Genomic DNA, 19156 nt, shown 5'->3' on the forward strand with positions numbered 1-19156 from the left:
TAGTCATATCCATCAACTAAAGGAATGTTCGCACTCAAATAACTTAACTCACATCCCTCCACTATCCTAAGATATATTTTTTTTTTTTTTTCATATTGTCGCACGATTAAAATGTCATAAAGAAACACAACGAACGTATCTTTGTTTGTTTGTTTGTTTGTTTGTTTTTTTTTTGTTCTTTCCTTTTTCCCCTTTCTCATTATGCAGATGGTAACTTTCTAATATCCAAGTCTTGGAAATAAGGATGTTTCAAAGCTGCCCTTGCTGTTATTCTATGAACGGGATCATAAATAAGCATTGCCTGCAATAGATCAAGTCCATCCGCGTCAAGATTCTTTACTTGGGCTTCTAGATTGTTTGTTACCCAGTTTGGAAATGTTGTTTTATAATCATTTAATTGTGTGACACCAGGCCATATTTCTTCTGTAGGCGTTCTTAAAATCCTATTTAAATTTCATTAGAAAATATATTTATAATATTGTTTATTTTAAATGTGATTGAGGAAAAAAAAAAAAAAAAAAAAAGAAGTAAGAATATTTATCTTACCGAAATATTCTAAACAATTGATCGATTTCACTGTCTCCTTGAAACAATGGCTTCTTCGTTGCCATTTCAGCAAAAATACAGCCAACACTCCACATATCTATGGCGCAAGAATATCTACTAGCTCCAAGAAGAATTTCAGGTGCTCTATACCATAAAGTAACAACCTCATGCGTGTAAACTCTGACTGGAATTCCAAATGCTCTTCCTAATCCAAAATCTGCTACTTTGATAACACCTTTTGCACCAATTAATAAATTTTGTGGCTTCAAGTCACGATGTAATACTCTACGTTTATGACAGAATAGAATTGCTCGTGTTATCTGAAAGAAAGATGAGGTAAACAATACATATATATACATATATATATATATATATATATTTGTTTAATTGTCATTGTTATTTTATGGCTTATATACAGACCTGATATAAATAGGACTTGACTGTTTTAGGTTCTATCATTATACCATTTCCCAAACTGTCCATATATTTCTTTAAATCCATAGTAAGGTACTCAAATATAAGATACAATCTAGATTCTTCCATGAGAACGTCGACCAAGCTAACGATATTTGGGTGTTTCAACTCCTTAAGAATAGAAATCTCTCTGATTGCAGTCGATGGTACACCTTCGTCATCGCTTTCTAAGCGAATCTTTTTCATGGCTACAATTTCACCAGTCTTTTTGTGTTTACCTTTATACACAACACCATATGTACCTATAATATCATAAATGAAAACTTTGTTAAATACTTTTTTTTTTTCTTCTTATATAAATAATAATGATTTACGTAAAAATAATTAAATATCAAAATTTGTTCATAAATTATTGTACGCGTATAATGTACACTGATAATATAATAAATATGTAATATAATTTAATACACAAACACAAATATATTTATCACAAATGTTTGAAATAACCTTTAACACAAACTAAATTTATACTTTACATATAAGTCATATAAAAGTTGCAAAATAAGAAAAAGGATAAATTATAAAATGTATGAATATAATTAAAACTTATTGATAGATAAATCGTGAAAAGAGCTAACAAACTTTTTGTAAAATCGTATAAAATATAACAAAAATTAGACGCTTTACCTTCACCAATTTTTTCAATCTTAACAAAATTATCCATGATCTTAAAATGAATAAGAATCGAGAATGTCTTAAAGCTCTATTCCTATAATATTTATCCTTAATATAAATCACAATAAGCTAAATAGAAGAGCATAAAAAAAAAACTTATTTCACATGTCCTACAACTTTCTGTGTGTTGTCACGTAACGTTCAAATTCAAACGTCGGTACGCCATATTGTTAAATACATTTAGAAAGTAACTCGGTCTCTTCCGTATGACATCGGACATTGAATCGACCAATCAGAAGAGGCGTTGCATTTTTATTATTTTTTATAACCCGCCAAATATTATGCAATTGTTTCTTTCAATAAAAAAAAAAAAAAAAAAAAAATCGCGTAATATCTACATAGGCACATTACTTTTTAAGTAAATTTTATAATAAAATTAAAAAACAATGAAAGAATTAATAAAAAGCAATAACTCGAACATAACCACAAAATTGAAAGAATAATCTATACGTCGCGATATCTTTCAGTTATGACAATTTTTACATAAACACGATATGAAACATTATGTATATATATATATATAGTATTTTAACAATCTTATATTTTTATTTAAAAAAATGCATATATATATATATATATATATATATATAAATGGAAATGAAAATTACATATTAGAATCTGCTTTATTACATACACATCATACAGGTTTGATTAATTTATTTCAAAATGTAAACATAATCAATACAATTGCTGAACACTGCCACTTAAAAAAAAAAAAAAAAAAAAAATTAAAAAAAAAAAGGAAAGGATTAAAAAATCTACATATTTGTTTCAACAATTTCTTCGAACAAGTTATTCTTTTTACATCTGTATTTCCTGTACATATTTAATAAAGAAGTTAAAAGAAAATAATAATATTATTGATAAATTTTTTATATAAGTCTACTCGGTAATATTGTAATGCTCTTAGATTTTCATCTCTTTACGAATGCACTGAAACAACTTATATTTATCCTTGAGACTACGATATAAGTTCTTACGAAAATTTTATGACACAAGTTCGAACAGAACACTATTTCTTTTTTCTTTTTTTCTTTTTTTTTTTTTTTTTTTTTCATTTTTTAATCTCGTTTTGATAACTTACAAATATTTCTATATTATAATACAGTTTACCTAGTTTCATCTTTTTCTTTTTCTTTTTTTTTCTGAGAATTTCAATTTCTTTCATTAAGTAAATATTAATAATAATAATAATTTTTATTATAATAATAATAATAATAATAATAATAATAATAATTATAATTATAATAATAATAATAATTTATCGTGGAAATTGATAACCACCAGTGGTGTATCCTAGTCCTACACCACGTTGAGTGTGTGTAGTAGCACGTGCTACTTCGTATTGTTGTTCCATATTATTAAACATTTCTTCCTGTTTCTTCAAAATATCAGGCTTAGCGCCTGCAATTGGTGTGTTAGGTAAATCTCCTTTTATACCCATCAGTCTCTTAAATTTCGCAGTTACTTTCCCATCTTGATCATGGGTAAATGTTGTACCCATCCATGTGTTCACTGTAGTAGCTGTATTGGAACTACCTTTACCTTCTTCTTGTTTCGACTGTGCGTTAATAAAAGAAATAAAGTATATATATATATATATATATATATATATATATATATATATATATATATATTTGATCACATATATATACATATTTATATATATATTTGATCGCATGATGATAAATATAAAAAAGAAAAAAAAATATACATATATATATATATATATATATATATATATATGAGATAGAATCAATAATGATTAATATAACAAATAATTCTAATATTAGAATAAATGATGAAAATGATAAAATTTGTTCACCTTATTAGCCCATAATAATTTCCTCTTTTGAATTTGTTCAGCATATTTCCCTTGAGTAGCGGTGGTCAATGGATTATAATAATTTTGTTCGCTTTGAATTCCCAAAGTTACAGTATCACCTTCTGGTGCTTTCAATTCAATTCCTAATTTCTCTAATTGTGCCAATTTATTTCTTCCCTTTTCCTCTCTATAACTCATTGTTCTGAATGGTGGTGGGGCACGATCCCTTGATCTTGATCTTGATCTTGTACGATCCTTTTCTTTATGATAATTCGATCTTTCTTCCCGATGTCGATCCCTAGATCTTTCGTCCCTAGAATGACGACGTTCTCTTTCTCTTTCTCTGTCTCTACGTCTATCTCTGTCGTTTCTATCACCTCGAGTTCGATCCCTTCGACTATCGTCACGATAATGATGATCTTTCTCATTCTTTTCTTTCTCATCGGTTTTCTCTTTACGTTTATCCTCATCACGTGATTTTTTCTCATCGTCCTTACTTCGTTTCTCCTTAGTATCTTTATTATGAGTATTATTATCACCACGCTGTTTTCTATCATCGTATGATGATCGACGATTTTTTTCACTAGTGGTATGCTTGTTACGGTCAGATCGGTCACTCCTTTTATGCTCATCCTTTGTATTTACCGTATTGCTTTCATTATCGGATCTCCTGTAAAACGATTACGTTCTGCAGGGGTATACCACACAGATTCGTATTATTATTCTGTATGAAGTGGGTTTATTAAGATTTTACTAAACTAAGCACACACATATATGCTCAGTGATTAAAAATTTTTTTTTGTCTTTCTTTCTCTTTTTTTTTTTCTTTCTCTTTTTTTTTAAATCGACATTATGACAAAATAAAACGCGTTAAAAAGTAAAGTTGACAATAATCATATACAAACCAGCTCACCTCTGGTCTGAAGGAGATGGTGAAATTCTAGACGAGTCTGTTTTTGAACCTAGTGCTGAGGGCATTGCCGCAGGACTATGAGCACGTTCACTGCCAGACTCTCCAGAAGAGTTATTGTTGTTGCTTTCCTAAAGAAATAAAAATTGTTCGTTTTAACATATTATATTTCTATATATAAAGTTATTACATTTAAAAAAAAAAAAAAAAAAAAAAAAAAGAAAGAAAGAAAAGGAGAAAAAAAAGAAGAAAAAAAAAAAAAAGACTTTTCAATGGAGAATTATAAATAATTTTATGCAGTTATTAAACTAAAATTACATTATCCTCATTGTAGATGTATCACATATAAATAATTATTTGTATATCACTTAAATTTCTAAAAAAAGAAGAAACATAATGTTTCTATTTTATATAGAATTTAATAATGGGATACAGTTCTTAATATTATTATTTATAACGAGGAAGAATGTACCTAAGATCAATAATTGCAAATGGGCTTCTTTATAACGCATATGAATTTTATATTGCGATACTTCTCTTATTGTCACGACGTTTTTATATAATAATTAATAGCTATGAACAAATAAATCATACGATTTTGTCTATTCTTCTATGACAAAGAAAAAAGGAACTTTCTTTCTTATATCCTTGGTTGTACTTGATACAAAGTTTTCGTGATGCAGAAGATTTACGCATCAGTTACTTTGATTACATAATCCAATTTTTCTGTTAATTGCCGGTAGGTATATAAAACCAACATGAAACAACCACATTACAAAAGAGAGAGGTAAAGATATTACATATATCCTCCATCCATACATACATATATACATATATATATATATATATATATATATATATATATGTATGTATGCAAATTGTTTTATATATATATATATATACATATATGTCTCAGCATTTATTTATTGCCTGAAGTACTTTACACGTGTGGTGTTCTTTGATGGTTGGTGTTTTGTTAGTGTTACCTTCTGCCAGCTTCCTCTACTCACCTCTGTCTTCTGAATAGGACTTGGGGGTAGTCTTGAAAGACCCTCACACAGCATAGACCTTGCCGAGGTGCGTAGATATTGTATCATGTATTACCAACAGAGCTACGTGTTAATATTTTCTCACGAAATGGTACTATACCCATTTACTTATCATTTAAACTTTTAAATATCAATTATAGTCTGATCATTCCTTTCAACGAAAAGGTTTTAAGATCACGTCTTACAAATTGTAAATTTTGATAATATTGAAACGTATAAATCCGTAATAAAGTATTTAAAAAAAGAAAAAAAAAGAACAAAAAAAAAAAAAAGAACAAAAAAAAAACAAAATAAATAAATAAATAAATAAAAGAAGTTAGGTCTTATGACATTATTATGAAATGACAACTGAATATAATTAAACTTAAGAGAACATGGAGAAACAAAAAAAAAAAAACGTAATAACAATGAGAGAACTCAAAATTACTAAATGACTAATCATATCCATTATTAATTAATTTTCGTTTAATAGACCATCTTGTTCAACGTGACCTCATAATACCAAATACCAGACTGTTCGCGTATCAGTCCTAAAACCCTATCACGCACATACTGTCCCTACATAGCCATCATTGTATCTTCCCAGTCCAAATGTTTCGAACTTAAAATTAAACAGATGTGTTTGGAAACATCTCTTTTAATCATACCTCACTCATGTCCATTTGTACTGGGTCATAGTTGGCATCACTAGCCCTTCTGTTTCTTATATCTCCTTGTCCATCGTATGACATCTTGAAAATCAAATAAAGATACGTTAAATTTCATATTAAAATCTTTTTTTTTTTATATATTTTCCTGATACACACATAAATATAGTTAACTATCAAAATATTATATAAAATAATTTTTGTAGAAAATTGAGAAATTTTCGTAGGAAAAAAAAGAAGAAAAAAAAAAAGAAACAAAAAACAAAAATTATCCATTACACATCATTCATATTATCTTACATTTATATATATATATACATATATATATATATATATATATATATATACATATAATATATTCTTATTTATGATTCGCCATTAATGGTGTCTCGGAGTTAGTGCGCATTGGATTCAGTGCGTTACTTTGGAAGCCATGATTCCAAGCGTGTACATTGTAATCATTACCGACATTATTGTCATACAAATATGATAATTTCCTTCAGGAAAATGTCATAATATGATGTACAAAGTATATATTAACATCATCTTACCTTCGGTTCTTCCGAATTATTACTATTTTCACCGTCACTCGCGTAACTCGCTAATGAATCCATAATGTCGTAAAAACGAATTGCAGACCAGTGCGGACTGTCTCTTCCGATTCTAACAACTTGGCGGCGCTGCGATATTTTTCTCTTTCTCTTCCTCTCTCTCTCTCTCTCTCTCACTCTCTTTCTCTTCCTCTCTCTCTCTCTCTCTCTCTCTCTCTCTTTCTTATAAATGTATAACGTCATTGGACGATATTCTCATTTCTATCTATTCTTATCTAATATTACGATAGAATATTAGATCTATGAAACATATTCAATATTTGACATATCATACGATCGTAATAAATTTGCTATTATTTATTTTTGATTTATGTCATAGAAATAAAGGATATATATATACATGTTTGTTTATATATATATATATATATATATATATATATATATATATATATCACTACTTTAGATATTCAACAAATATTTTTAAATATTTCGATATCAGTGCCATCTCGTAATCATTTTGAAAACAACGTTGGACTTAGTTCATAAGAGAAGTTGTCTGACTTATGATTCGAGGTGTAGGTTATGGGTCACTATTGAAACGCAGTGTTATGCGCCGATAGATTTATGCGTCGTGATTCATGCCGGATTGTTTACAGGAATGAAAAGGAAAACTAATTCATTTTAAAAGTTGTCCGAAATTTCATCAAGTATGGGATGTTGCTACAGCTTTTGTAAAGAGGACACTGGACCCCAGGTGAGAAATATTGAAACAAATATCAAGATTGTTATTAATTGTATTTTTTAATATTTGTCTTTTATCGTTTTTTACTTTGATATGTATATACGTATATGCATATATATATATATATATATATATATATATATATATGTATATTGACGTGGGAGCACACATGAGTTATCGCAGTTGTCATTGTTCTTTCTTCTGATAAAAAAAAAAAAATAATGTTTTTTTTCTTTAAAATATTTTATTCTCCATTACAGATATTTTAAATTTCATTAGGTTGTAGCATAAACAAGATCAATTGAAAATATAAACAATTCATTTTATTCTAATTTTAAACATTTAGTTATGACTCATTCCAAATAGACATATTTATGATTATCAAGAAATCACTTGTGATCAATTTAAACTTAATATTGTTAATGTTCACAATGCCAATTTATTGAAGTTTAATGTTTAATCCTTAAAATGGAAAATTTTATTTGGCCTTTATATAATACTTTGATAATTCAAAGAATACAATTCTTTTGAATTATACAGTTAAACAAATTTGTAGCTTATATTGTAATGATATAATAATAGAAATAGTAATGCAAAGTTGGGATTTGTAAAATTTTATTTTGAGAACAAGCATTTAGAGAATAAATTATGTTTTAGACGTTACTCTGATTTTAATAAGAAAACTTTACAAAACAAAACAAAACTTTACTAAACAAAAGTTAGCAAATAAATTCGAATTTTTATATATGACGAGTGTCAATAAGAAAATAGAAAAATTTTAAAAAGGTTAGGAAATTTAGGATTTAAATGTATCACATATTATTACCCAATTCATTTATGTTATAATCCAATATTATTACTTTTGTTTAATAATGTTTTCATAATATATATATATATATATATATATATATATATATATGGTATATAAATATCTTTGAATTAAGAAGATTTTTATTTATAGAGCGGGGAAGTGAATGAGAGGACCCATCTTTTAGTAGATCCTGTTAGTAATAATACAAACATACCAAGAGTACATAGGTAGATATATTTACTATGTTTCCTTACTATTTTAATTTTTTTTATTGAATCAAATAAAGCTTAATTATTTTATCATTTTCTAGTGATGATTATGTTAATCAATATGCAAATTCTGAACCCAAGAAAACAGATGAACAAAGTGCATTGAACAGAATTCTGCATGAAACTGCTGCGTGAGTATTGATTGCATTTTAGTCAAATTAGTTGTGCAGTTTTTTTTTTTTTGTCATATATATATATATATATATATATATATATATTTATATATATATTTTTCTTAGCTTATATATTGTTAAATATTATATACGGTTTCTTATAAAAACAAAGAAGGAAATATTTTATTTACAGAAATGTAATAGATATTGGAGCATTGGATTCACATAATTTAGAGCAACATGAATATATGGATAGATCACGAGCTTATGCAAAACGCATAGAAGCATGGGGCTTTAAGGTCCCGGATAATACAGTGTGTCTCCTTAAAGATATCCCTGCACCGGAAAGAATACTCGCATCTAATCCACTTGCTGCTGGAGATCATGAACTTGTAAGATGTATCTTTACAAGAAAAGAAAATTAAAATTGATCGGTATGAATATTTGACATAAATAATTTTTATTAATTTCTTTTCTACAGATCACCGGTATGCTCAAGAATGCAGTAGTTGCATTAAATGATATTAAAGTAGAGCATAAGGAAGATTTGGTAGTACCTTTCTTATCGTGATCTTACAGTAATTCCATCGACAGGATACAACATCATCCTGTTTAAATGGAATTAAAATGTCAGGAGACACAAAATATCTATCTTATCAAACTGAGCTCAGCGATAATTTGATTTGAGTCTGAAATAATATTAGAGCTTGTTCAAAAATGAATATGAAGTAAATATTAAGCGCAATGGTATATTATAATTAAGTTTGAATGATAGGTCTGCTCTCGTATAAAAATATATTTAAAACTAAGGCTTGAGAAATTTTTCAACATGTAATATATTTGTTATTGGATGAAAAAAAAAAAAAAAAGAAAGAAAAAAAAAGAAAGTCGGCTTTTTTTTTTTTTTTTCTTTTTTATTTTTTCCTTTGAATTTGTTCCTTAAGATTAATTATCAATTTGATAATATTTTTTTCTTTTTGTATAGCTTATTTATAATCTCTCGCGTGTGTTAAGCTGATTTGTTGTTGTAGAATTTATATTATATTTTTGATCTCGTTTATTCCTTGCTAAATTTTTTCAATATTTTCCATTCTGTGATTTTTACGAACAACTACGAGAAATCTTTTGGAAAAGATTTCCTATGATTAACAATTGATAATGTTATTAATAAATGTGCATTTTTAACGAGATCGAAAAGATAGGGATTTATATTAAGAAGAAAGACAAGGTATGTAATATTTTATCGTGGCTTCAAACCCCAATTTTAAAAATGAAACGATAAAAATTCAACTGCATAATAACATTATGAAAATATGTTTTCACACTAATAAAATACATATATAAAATACATTATCAGACCATTACGAAAAAACTGTTATTATTATTATATATATATATGTATATATATATATATATACATATATATATATCTAAATGAATACATGTGTATATATATATATATATATATATGTGTGTATAATATATATTTTGGTCTTATATACACGAAAAAGTGTACGAAAGCGATCGGACACACTTTTGAAAGGGAAACAGGATCCTATAGATAATAATGAAATAAATGTTAAAAGTCTGTTTTATTGAAATAGTTGTACAAACGTTTTGTAAACACGATTGTGAATATCAGTCACGAAGCTAAGAATAAATCTTATATATATATTCGCCTAATATATCTTTTGTCTGTTAAAACGTGTACTTATATTTTATATTGATAGAAATTTGTAGTGATATTTGTATTAAGGATAATCATCATTTATAAAAATTATGACACCCCTGCCTTATAATAAACGAATATATGCTTATATAAGTAATCTTTCTCAATGTTTGCTTGTAAAATAAAATAAATTAATAATTATTAAATATTTCTATATTGTCACAATTTACATGAATTAGAAACACAATTTTTCTAATGGTTAAATAAAATAAATGCAAAATAAAGTTAATAATAATAATATTTAATATAGGAAAAATAATTTTTTAATTATTATTGTATGCATATATATTATATGCATACATATATATTATATATGTATATATATATATATATACTTACAATTAAAAATGCTACAGGTGGGAGACACGGTCAGTAGATAATATACAGTTAGATATACAGGAAACTTTCAAGTAAACATCGTATTGTATCTGACGAAAGCAACAAGTAGAGAAAGAGAAAAGGTGAGGGGAAAAAGGTTCGTGGGTGGGAGGTGAGAGAGGGGATCTCGCCGTAATAACGGTATTTATTTTAACCGCGCTTTTGTGGCATGAATCGAATCGAACCCATTTACCTAACCGTCAAGAAAAGATTCAACGAAATAAATCAAAGGAATTATATTTTTTTTTTTTTCGTTATAACAATGAAAACATAACAAAACTAACATTGCACTCGTCAATTTTTCACTTTATCAAATTTCCCGTATAAAAATGTGTGACGAATAATCTAACGAAAAAAAAAAGAAAAATAAAAAAAGAACGATCACAAGATTAAGACTTAGATTCTACGTTCTGAGGGCAAAAAAAAAAAAAAAAAACAAAAACAAAAAGAAAAAGAAAGAGAAAAAAAAAAAAGAACGAGAAACGTAAAAGGCTTTTCAATTAGAATATTCTTTTTTGTAAACGGTATATAATTAACAATGAACAGAGAGAAATAAAATAAAAATCAATTAGGTAGATAATCCTGAGAGTGCACAACTAATACTACGTAACTCATATATGGTACATATATATATATATATACACACACACATAAATATATATATAGTATAATACGTGAAAGCGTATACATAAGTGTATATAGTATGAAGAGATAGATAAAGAATAAAATTAATCGATAATATATAGAAAAGAAAAGTTAATAGATATTTGATTCGTTCTTTTTTGTTTTGGTATTTTCTTTCTCTTTCTTTTTGTTTAATTTTTCTTTTTTTTTCAAAAGAAAAAAAAAAAGAACTAATTTACTCCAATAAACGGGCATTATGGAGAATTTATAGATGGATTACGTGCCGATCAATTTGAAAAGAATCGCGGGAATAACGACGGTTGAGAAGGCGCGAAGATTCGAGGAGAGCGCGGGAAAGGTATGGTGGGGGATAAGCCATGGCAATTGATTGGTCGTACGCGTGGCGGCGCGGAGGGGCATCGACCGGTCTGGCATCGGGCTGCTGTCGTACTGGCAGGTCCCCTCGTTCAGTGCCACCAATACACAAGAGCCGAGGACTCTCTATCGCCGACCATTGGTCCTCAATTTGCCGACCAATCATTGGGAAAGTGCCCACGAAAATATCCAATGTAAGTCCACAAATTATCAAACATCAACGGGGTAGACGTACGCTCGCGCGCGGACCTTTCCTTCCTCGTGATTTTTTCTCGTATCACCTCGAAAACGTTTTATCATTAACTGCCGACGCTGAAAAACCCGTTCCTGCTCGGCCATGTTTGTCGTGGCAAACGTTTCACCGACTAAATCCATCGTCTACCATGCCGCCTTTTGGATACGTATTCTTCGACGCCTCGTTCAACCACCAAAGAAAATTTACGCTACAATATTATCACGGTTCAAGTTTTGTGCTTTCCGATGTGGTTTAATTAAGGTGCCTCCTCTTCCCTTCGACTATTTGCGATAGCATCGGTGAAATCGCCAAACCCGTGCAAGGTCTTTCAAGCAGCATACACGGACGACGTAGCCCTCGATTACCGCCTGCCCTCGAGTATATCTCCTCTCTCTCTCTCCCTCCCTCCCTCCCTCTCTCTTTCTCTCTCTCTCACTCTCTCACTCGCTTGCTCACTCTCTTTTTCGTTCTCTCTCTCTCTCTCTCTCTCTATATATATATCTCACTCTTGCATTCTATTGCGTTCCATCATTTATGCCTCCTCTCTCTTTCTCTCTCTCTCTCTCTCTCTCTCTCTCCTTCTCTCTCTTCTTCTCTCTCTCGCTCTCTCCCCCTCTCGTTTTCCCCCTCTTTTTCCTTGTATATCATGCACCTCGCGTCTATCTCTCGATCCCGCACGTGGGTTTAATCCGGACTTCTTCAAGATGTACGCCACGTTGGCGTTTCAAAACATCGCAAAACATAGTGATGATGATGGTGATGATGATGATGATGATGATGATGGTGATGATTATTATAATAATAATAATAATAATAATTATTAAATATATTAATAATAATAATTATTATTATTATTATTATTATTAATTACATTGATTAATGATATATCTCAACTATGATTTTTTTCTAATTGTGGGAAATGGAAAGGAGGGAGCGAATCAAACGCACTCTTTTTTCCTTTTTTCTTTCTTTCTTTCTTTTTTCTTTCTTTCTTTCTTTTTTTTTTTTTTTTTTTTTGGAGTACTTTCTTATTTCATTACTTCCTACATAATACATTTTTAGTGAAATTTTGTATCTTTGCTTGTATACTATGAATAATAATTTTCAATGACTTTGGAAAACTCCTTAAGTGCCTTTGCATACTTCTATCTTTTATTCTTAGAACAAGTTTTTCATTGTATTGAATTTTTGTGTTCATCAGTGAAAATTTGAAATGGAACAATTGGGAGAAGGACAAGCCGTCGTTGTTGGGAGTACTGGTGGAACGGTACAAGTCGTTCAAATGGGACAAGGAGGACAAGCTATGATGTTACCTCAAGCTATACAAGTAGCAGCTCCCAATGGACAGATTCAAGTAGTTCCTGTTTCCAGTCTTACTAATACTGGCCAACAGATTGTTATACAACAACCTCAGACCCCACAAATTATTCAAACTCCAGACGGACAGACTTATATTTATCAACCTGTACAGATAGAAGGCCAGGTTCAACAGGCTCAACCTACCGGTAAATACAATTAAAAGTTATCCTTAATATTTTCCATTTGAATGATTAATATCTCAATGTTTTATTTTATTTCTTAAGTTATAAATATCAATGGGAACCTCATGCAAATAGCTGGTACAACTTCACAAACTGCAACAGCAACTGCAACAGCAGCACCTGTACAACCATTAGCTAGTCCCACAGCAACAGCTTCGCAAGCAGGCAATGTAGTTATGGTAAGTGTAATTTATTTATTTATTTAGATAGTATTATTAAGATATATCATTTAAAAAATATTCATTGTTTTTTCTTCTTTATTATAAGATGGTACCAGGAAATAGCGGGCAAACACAATTTCAAAGAGTAGCATTACCAAATGCAGAATTCTTAGAAGAAGAACCTCTGTATGTGAATGCCAAACAATATAGACGCATATTAAAAAGGCGTCAAGCACGAGCCAAATTAGAAGCAGAAGGAAAAATTCCAAAGGAAAGACCTGTATGTACTTTGTCACATTTCAATATTTTTATATCTTTAAATTCGAATACGTCGTCTAATATAAATTAAAAATATATATTACAGAAATATCTTCATGAATCTCGTCATCAACATGCAATGAAAAGAATTCGTGGCGAAGGTGGTCGTTTCCATTCGGGTCAAGTAAAGAAACGGAAGTAAGTGCCTGTGTATTATAAAAATTTGAACCTGTCTCTCTTCAATGAAGTAAATAGTGTCCAACTATGCGTACAAGGACGTAATGGTTCTGGTAAAACGAATGAAAAATTTCATAATCATTCAATTCAATCAACATCGAATCTTATTGATTACTGGAACAGAATAGAAAGTGTTAAAGTATCATACAAAACTTGGTCATCTAGAACTATAGGAATGTGCATTCTTCTTGTATACACTCATATTGGTACCAAATGTGAAATTAACGAAGTAAATAATGTTACTTCGAGATATATGTGTGTGTGTTTAACGTTCGAAGAGATATTATCAAGTTTATTACTTATAATTTTTCTATGATATTTAATTGTAACGATGGAAAAAACGAAAGTCTGATTAATTAATTCAGTGATACATCTGAAAACAATACCAATCTATCTATCTGTCTATCTATCTATATATATATATATATATATATATATATATATATATATACATACATATATATATATATATATCTTTCTCTCTCTCTTTCTCTCTGACGATCTGCCCATTGTAGATATTTATTTAAAAGTAGATTGAAAGAGAGAGAGAGAGAGAGAGAGAGGGAGAGAGAGGGAAAGAGAGATGCGGTGTTATGGTGAACTGAAGTGATTAAAACGTAATGAGTCAATAATGAAATTGTACTCATATATTTCTAACTAAATACATCTTCGAACATGTATGCTCGCTCTTGTAAATAAATATCTTTCTCTCTCTTTTAACACAATGGAAGGTCGAATAAAAACTTCGCTTTCATTAGAATTTGTATATATACTGAGGAACAAAACAAAAACAAAAATAAAACAAAAAAGACAGAAAGGCAAGAAATAATAAAATGCGATGTTTATGTCTGTAATATTTTTCTAGTGCTTATTTATCTTACAAATCGAATGTGAGCTTGGTAAATCATAGTAAAATATTGGACTATGTTAGAAATGATACGACAATGACGATATACGATACATATACACATATATATATATATATTTATATATATATATATATATAGATATATATATCGATCAATACAATTTATTATTGATCATGTTACACGCGAAGTTCGTGAAGCACAATTAGAGGAATTCATTTTTATCGTATATCGTACATATTGAGATCATCGATTGAGAGACTGAATTAATAATTTATTATTATGCATCACATATACCGGGTACCATTACTGCGTTTAACTTTTAAAAATATTAATTATTAGACATGCGTAATTTCTTTATAAACTTTTCAAATAATACTTTTATGTATATACTTTCGAATGCAAGTACAATTAAATTTAGATCATTTCAAAAATTTGATTGAACTTGGTTATATATTATTATATGTCGAGTTTGAAGATTGAAAGGAAAAAAAAAAAAAAAAAAATAAAAAAAAATAAAAAGAAAAAAGGGAAAAGAAAAAGTATATATATATATATATATATATATATATATATATATATATATGCATCTTAAATATTCTTGTGTTGAAAAAAAATTTAATATATGATACATATTATTAATTTAAGATATAATCAAATTGTATCAAATTCAACGTATTAATAATTTTTGAAGCTTTTCTTTTCCAAAATCAATCGACGTGTGGACTTTATATTCTGAAATCAAAAAGTAATGAGTTCGTTTTAAAAATCACAATTAATATAAGTAATTAATCTTTTTTCATATACAATTAATTAATATTCTTACATCATATATATATATATATATATATATATATATATATATATATATTTTTTTTTTTCTTTTCTTTTTTGTTTACATGATTCAAGTCGATGATCTGGACAGTAACTTCAAAATCAAATTTCACAAGTACTTTCTGGACTATATAAATAAATTTAGTGTAAAGGGTAGGATATAGAAATCCAATGTTTATGCGTTTACTATACTTTGTAATGCTAGCAAAAGATTGTTTTTTTCTTTCTTTCTTTTTTCTCTTTTCTTTCTTTCTTTTTTTTTTTTTTTTTTTTACATTAAAAATAACATTATGTAAAAAAGAAAGTTTGAAACGAAATGTGGACCATTTCTATATAAAAAAAAAAAATTAATTCTCACCAGTTTGCACGTATACGCACACGCGCGCGCGCGCACACACACACATATGTATGTATATACATGTAAATTATGATCTTTGCCATGTAAAGTTAACTAGCAACAGAACGTAATTTAATTTACTATATTTTATTTTTTACCGAAAATAACGATTGTTTGATCGATTGATCATTAATCCATAACCTTAAATTTACTTGTACATTTGAACGAAAAATTAATTTTATGTTTTAAAAATGAAAAATCAAAATACATTCGATGGCAATGCCACATTTTTGGATGCTAGAATAATAGAACATTCAGATTTCTTATCAGGATCATCCTTTGTTGGAAATATGACGTTCGGCTCAATTGGTAATGGTATGCCATAAGGTTTTTCTTTCATAATCAAATCTCCTGTTTTACCGATAGCATCTTCGTATTCAGATTTTCCAGTTCTAAAAATGACAAAAGAAAACAAAGAAGAGAAATTTTTATATATTTCAAGAGTAAAATGCAATTTTCCTTTCTTTCTTCTACAAAATAATATGAGATAATAAAATATTTTTCTCTACAAAAGAATATATATATATATATATATATATATGTATATATATGTATACCTGACACGAAGAATTTCACGTTCTTTTGGATTAGGATCGAGATTATTTTCTGGTTTTCCCTTGACTTTAACGAGTAATAAATCTCTTCTAATCATTTTCCAAGGATCTCGAAAAGATCGTTTTTGTACGGTTTCCGGGATAATCCAGTCGTCAGGTAAAGTTACTCGTTCCATATGCGTTCCTAACTTTTGATCACGCAAAGATAAAAAATCATCTGTCAAAATTCAAACAATAATGACATATCAATTATTATTCTTTTTCTAAATTATAAATTTTTATCGTGTTTCGTAGAAAAAAGAAAAAAGAGAAAAAAAAAAAAACAAAAAGATTCACATAAAAATAATCTGTTTTTTTTTTTTTTTTTTAATTTTTTTATTTTTATATATTAACCAAGATGTTTAGAATAATCCGTTTGATAGATAGTTCGTTTCACTTTTTTATTTTCTCGTTCGACAAGTTCTTCGTTTAAAGAAGATTCGAGAATAAATTTTTTCAAATGCGGATACTTTTCGTTTACCTATAACGATAGATTAATATAAATAATTTTTTTTTTTATATATTTATTCTCTAAGGGAATCAAAAGAATTTAAAAGAATTCGATCTTTTCGTTTTACCCTATTAATATAATGTCGAGGATTTTCCGTTCGTTCCTCCGAAGGTAGAGTATCATTTAGCTGTGTTGTATTTAAATGACATTTATACGGTTCATTTAATATATTCAAGGATGTTGGATAAAACTTTTTCGGTTCATACTTTGCCAATTTCTTTGCATCCCTCGAAGGATAATCTATTTTATATCGCGTAAGAAAGTCTCTCGATTCATCGGCCGACTCGAAGATCATCTTTTATTATTTATTTGAGGTTATGTCAAAACAATATATATATATATATATATATAAAGATTGTAGGCACTACAATGTTCTTTGTAATAATTCAACAAGAGTTTTTTCTTTTACAAAGAAATACACTCTTCGTTATTTTTCTTTTCTAAATCAAATGAATTAATTTCATCAATATACTCGACGAAGTATTATGCTCGACCGATGGAAAGATAAAAGTTTTCGAGAAGATAAATAAACATCAACGTGATCGAAACATAAATATACTACGTCACTTACCGTATCGATAATGTCGGTACGGACGCCATTAGTCGGTAACGAACTGTCCTACTGTACGGATGGTAAGTAAGGTATTTGTAGATACATTTGATCGGAAAAAAATTTATATAGAACATTATCGACCGTGTAAGAAGTGTTGCCTAACAACAGGGGCTTTAATTAAAACATTTACTTGATTAATTATTAAAAATCGATAAATAGTACGTAGCAATTAACAAAGTATAATCTTAATATGATGTATTATGAAAATGATTATTAATTAAGAATTTTTCAACGGGAATGATTATCTTATACGCGCATAATAGAAATTGTAGATAATGGTAAATTGAAAAAATAAGAAAAAACAAGGAAAAAAAAAAAAAACAAAGAAAAACAAATCTTTCCTCTTTGTTTCTTTTTCACTCTCTCTTTTTCTTTTTCTATTTTTCTTTTTGTTCTCTTTTAATTTTTCTACTAATAAAGGCTGAAAATCTTGTCGTATCACATAACATCTCGCATGAAATTTGCGCGTGTCGTCGATAAAATCCCACGATAAGCCTCATTCTCCCGTTGATCCAGAAATAACGAGCTGACGTATCAAAATTGAAAAACGAACGTTGCAGAAGCGAGAAAGAAAACAATTTTTCGACGAGTGACAAACATATCTCTTTTTCTTCTCTCAAGTTCTACTTAATCTCCGTTATTTCTTTTCTTGTTGTTTTTTTTTTTTCTTTCTTTCTCGTTGCCTTTCTTTTTTTTTTCCTTTTTCCTCTGTTAATCTTGCTCACGCCTTTTTTTCTTTTCTTTCTTTCCCTTAAAATTTTCTTTCTCACGCAAACCATCATCATTTCGTAATATGGGAGAGAAAAAAATGATCCACCATAGAGGAAGAGGAATAAATAGACATGGTGTAAAATGGTCGACAAGAGCCATGTCTATAAACGAGAAATTTGAGGTCGTATCCTAATTGGCGTTTATGGTACACGAGGGTGCCATACCTCATACCTTATATATGTTACCATTATAATAAGCCACTGGAAACCCTAGATTCATTAGTTGTTAGCCAACGGACATTGGCTTGGAAAATTTTCAATGAATATTATTATAAGTTTCTATGGTATAAGACGATTGTCGATTATACGTAAAATTGATCTTCGAATATATTCAAAAGACCGTAAGAAAAATTAATGGCCAGAATGTTTCTCTCTTTTTTTTTTTTTTTTTTTTTTTTGGGGAGGATTTTTTTCTTTATTCC

General features: G+C 28.5%; 5 protein-coding genes across 10 annotated transcripts; 2 read left to right on the forward strand and 3 right to left on the reverse strand.

Moving 5' to 3' along the window:
* Positions 1-6: 6 nt before the first annotated feature.
* Positions 7-2082, reverse strand: LOC124429081 (cyclin-dependent kinase 1). The gene is made up of 4 exons (XM_046973885.1): positions 1648-2082; positions 967-1262; positions 547-866; positions 7-443 (listed from the first exon to the last, which is right to left on the reverse strand). The coding sequence occupies exons 1-4, from the start codon at positions 1682-1684 to the stop codon at positions 200-202; spliced, it is 897 nt and encodes a 298-aa protein (XP_046829841.1). The 5' UTR covers positions 1685-2082; the 3' UTR covers positions 7-199.
* A 789-nt stretch (positions 2083-2871) lies between these two features.
* LOC124429071 (arginine/serine-rich coiled-coil protein 2) lies at positions 2872-6828 on the reverse strand. Of its 4 annotated transcripts, none has more exons than XM_046973866.1 (6): positions 6678-6828; positions 6127-6210; positions 5441-5498; positions 4434-4561; positions 3521-4190; positions 2872-3256 (listed from the first exon to the last, which is right to left on the reverse strand). In XM_046973866.1, the coding sequence occupies exons 3-6, from the start codon at positions 5492-5494 to the stop codon at positions 2957-2959; spliced, it is 1152 nt and encodes a 383-aa protein (XP_046829822.1). In that variant the 5' UTR covers positions 5495-5498; positions 6127-6210; positions 6678-6828; the 3' UTR covers positions 2872-2956. The 4 variants fall into 4 exon arrangements, with proteins under 4 accessions (XP_046829822.1, XP_046829821.1, XP_046829819.1 ...); XM_046973865.1 differs by having other exon boundaries at positions 5441-5542; XM_046973863.1 differs by lacking the exon at positions 5441-5498.
* A 382-nt stretch (positions 6829-7210) lies between these two features.
* On the forward strand, positions 7211-9960 carry LOC124429072 (ragulator complex protein LAMTOR1). The gene is made up of 5 exons (XM_046973867.1): positions 7211-7431; positions 8381-8457; positions 8541-8630; positions 8806-9004; positions 9094-9960. Exons 1-5 carry the CDS (start codon positions 7387-7389, stop codon positions 9181-9183), a joined length of 501 nt encoding a protein of 166 aa, XP_046829823.1. The 5' UTR covers positions 7211-7386; the 3' UTR covers positions 9184-9960.
* A 1544-nt stretch (positions 9961-11504) lies between these two features.
* Positions 11505-15004, forward strand: LOC124429073 (nuclear transcription factor Y subunit alpha). Of its 3 annotated transcripts, none has more exons than XM_046973869.1 (5): positions 11505-11912; positions 13155-13458; positions 13537-13673; positions 13762-13935; positions 14020-15004. In XM_046973869.1, exons 2-5 carry the CDS (start codon positions 13167-13169, stop codon positions 14113-14115), a joined length of 699 nt encoding a protein of 232 aa, XP_046829825.1. In that variant the 5' UTR covers positions 11505-11912; positions 13155-13166; the 3' UTR covers positions 14116-15004. The 3 variants fall into 3 exon arrangements, with proteins under 3 accessions (XP_046829825.1, XP_046829824.1, XP_046829826.1); XM_046973868.1 differs by lacking the exon at positions 11505-11912 and adding an exon at positions 11919-12736; XM_046973870.1 differs by lacking the exon at positions 11505-11912 and adding an exon at positions 11919-12276.
* Positions 15005-16315: 1311 nt separating this feature from the next.
* Positions 16316-18241, reverse strand: LOC124428979. The gene is made up of 4 exons (XM_046973618.1): positions 17419-18241; positions 17195-17321; positions 16805-17018; positions 16316-16639 (listed from the first exon to the last, which is right to left on the reverse strand). Exons 1-4 carry the CDS (start codon positions 17644-17646, stop codon positions 16447-16449), a joined length of 762 nt encoding a protein of 253 aa, XP_046829574.1. The 5' UTR covers positions 17647-18241; the 3' UTR covers positions 16316-16446.
* Positions 18242-19156: the final 915 nt, after the last annotated feature.

This window comes from Vespa crabro, chromosome 14 (genome assembly GCF_910589235.1).
Source record: "Vespa crabro chromosome 14, iyVesCrab1.2, whole genome shotgun sequence".
Taxonomy (NCBI): Eukaryota; Metazoa; Arthropoda; class Insecta; order Hymenoptera; family Vespidae; genus Vespa; species Vespa crabro.

Excerpts from the sequence above, each read along its gene's own strand:
- LOC124429081 (XM_046973885.1), bottom strand. The coding sequence starts at position 1,684 with ATGGATAATTTTGTTAAGATTGAAAAAATTGGTGAAG. Across the intron at positions 1,263-1,647 it reads GATTGAAAAAATTGGTGAAG|GTACATATGGTGTTGTGTAT; the intron begins GTAAAGCGTCTA and ends ATGATATTATAG. Across the intron at positions 867-966 it reads TCAAGTCCTATTTATATCAG|ATAACACGAGCAATTCTATT; the intron begins GTCTGTATATAA and ends TCTTTCTTTCAG.
- LOC124429071 (XM_046973863.1), bottom strand. The coding sequence starts at position 6,740 with ATGGATTCATTAGCGAGTTACGCGAGTGACGGTGAAAATAGTAATAAT. Across the intron at positions 4,562-6,126 it reads TACAAATGGACATGAGTGAG|GAAAGCAACAACAATAACTC; the intron begins GTATGATTAAAA and ends TTATTTCTTTAG. Across the intron at positions 3,257-3,520 it reads AATTATTATGGGCTAATAAG|TCGAAACAAGAAGAAGGTAA; the intron begins GTGAACAAATTT and ends ATTAACGCACAG.
- LOC124429072 (XM_046973867.1), top strand. The coding sequence starts at position 7,387 with ATGGGATGTTGCTACAGCTTTTGTAAAGAGGACACTGGACCCCAG. Across the intron at positions 7,432-8,380 it reads AAGAGGACACTGGACCCCAG|AGCGGGGAAGTGAATGAGAG; the intron begins GTGAGAAATATT and ends TTTTATTTATAG. Across the intron at positions 8,631-8,805 it reads ATTCTGCATGAAACTGCTGC|AAATGTAATAGATATTGGAG; the intron begins GTGAGTATTGAT and ends TTTTATTTACAG.
- LOC124429073 (XM_046973869.1), top strand. The coding sequence starts at position 13,167 with ATGGAACAATTGGGAGAAGGACAAGCCGTCGTTGTTGGGAGTACTGGT. Across the intron at positions 13,459-13,536 it reads TCAACAGGCTCAACCTACCG|TTATAAATATCAATGGGAAC; the intron begins GTAAATACAATT and ends TTATTTCTTAAG. Across the intron at positions 13,936-14,019 it reads AAATTCCAAAGGAAAGACCT|AAATATCTTCATGAATCTCG; the intron begins GTATGTACTTTG and ends TATATATTACAG.
- LOC124428979 (XM_046973618.1), bottom strand. The coding sequence starts at position 17,646 with ATGATCTTCGAGTCGGCCGATGAATCGAGAGACTTTCTTACGCGATAT. Across the intron at positions 17,019-17,194 it reads GGATTATTCTAAACATCTTG|ATGATTTTTTATCTTTGCGT; the intron begins GTTAATATATAA and ends GAATTTTGACAG. Across the intron at positions 16,640-16,804 it reads CGTGAAATTCTTCGTGTCAG|AACTGGAAAATCTGAATACG; the intron begins GTATACATATAT and ends TGTCATTTTTAG.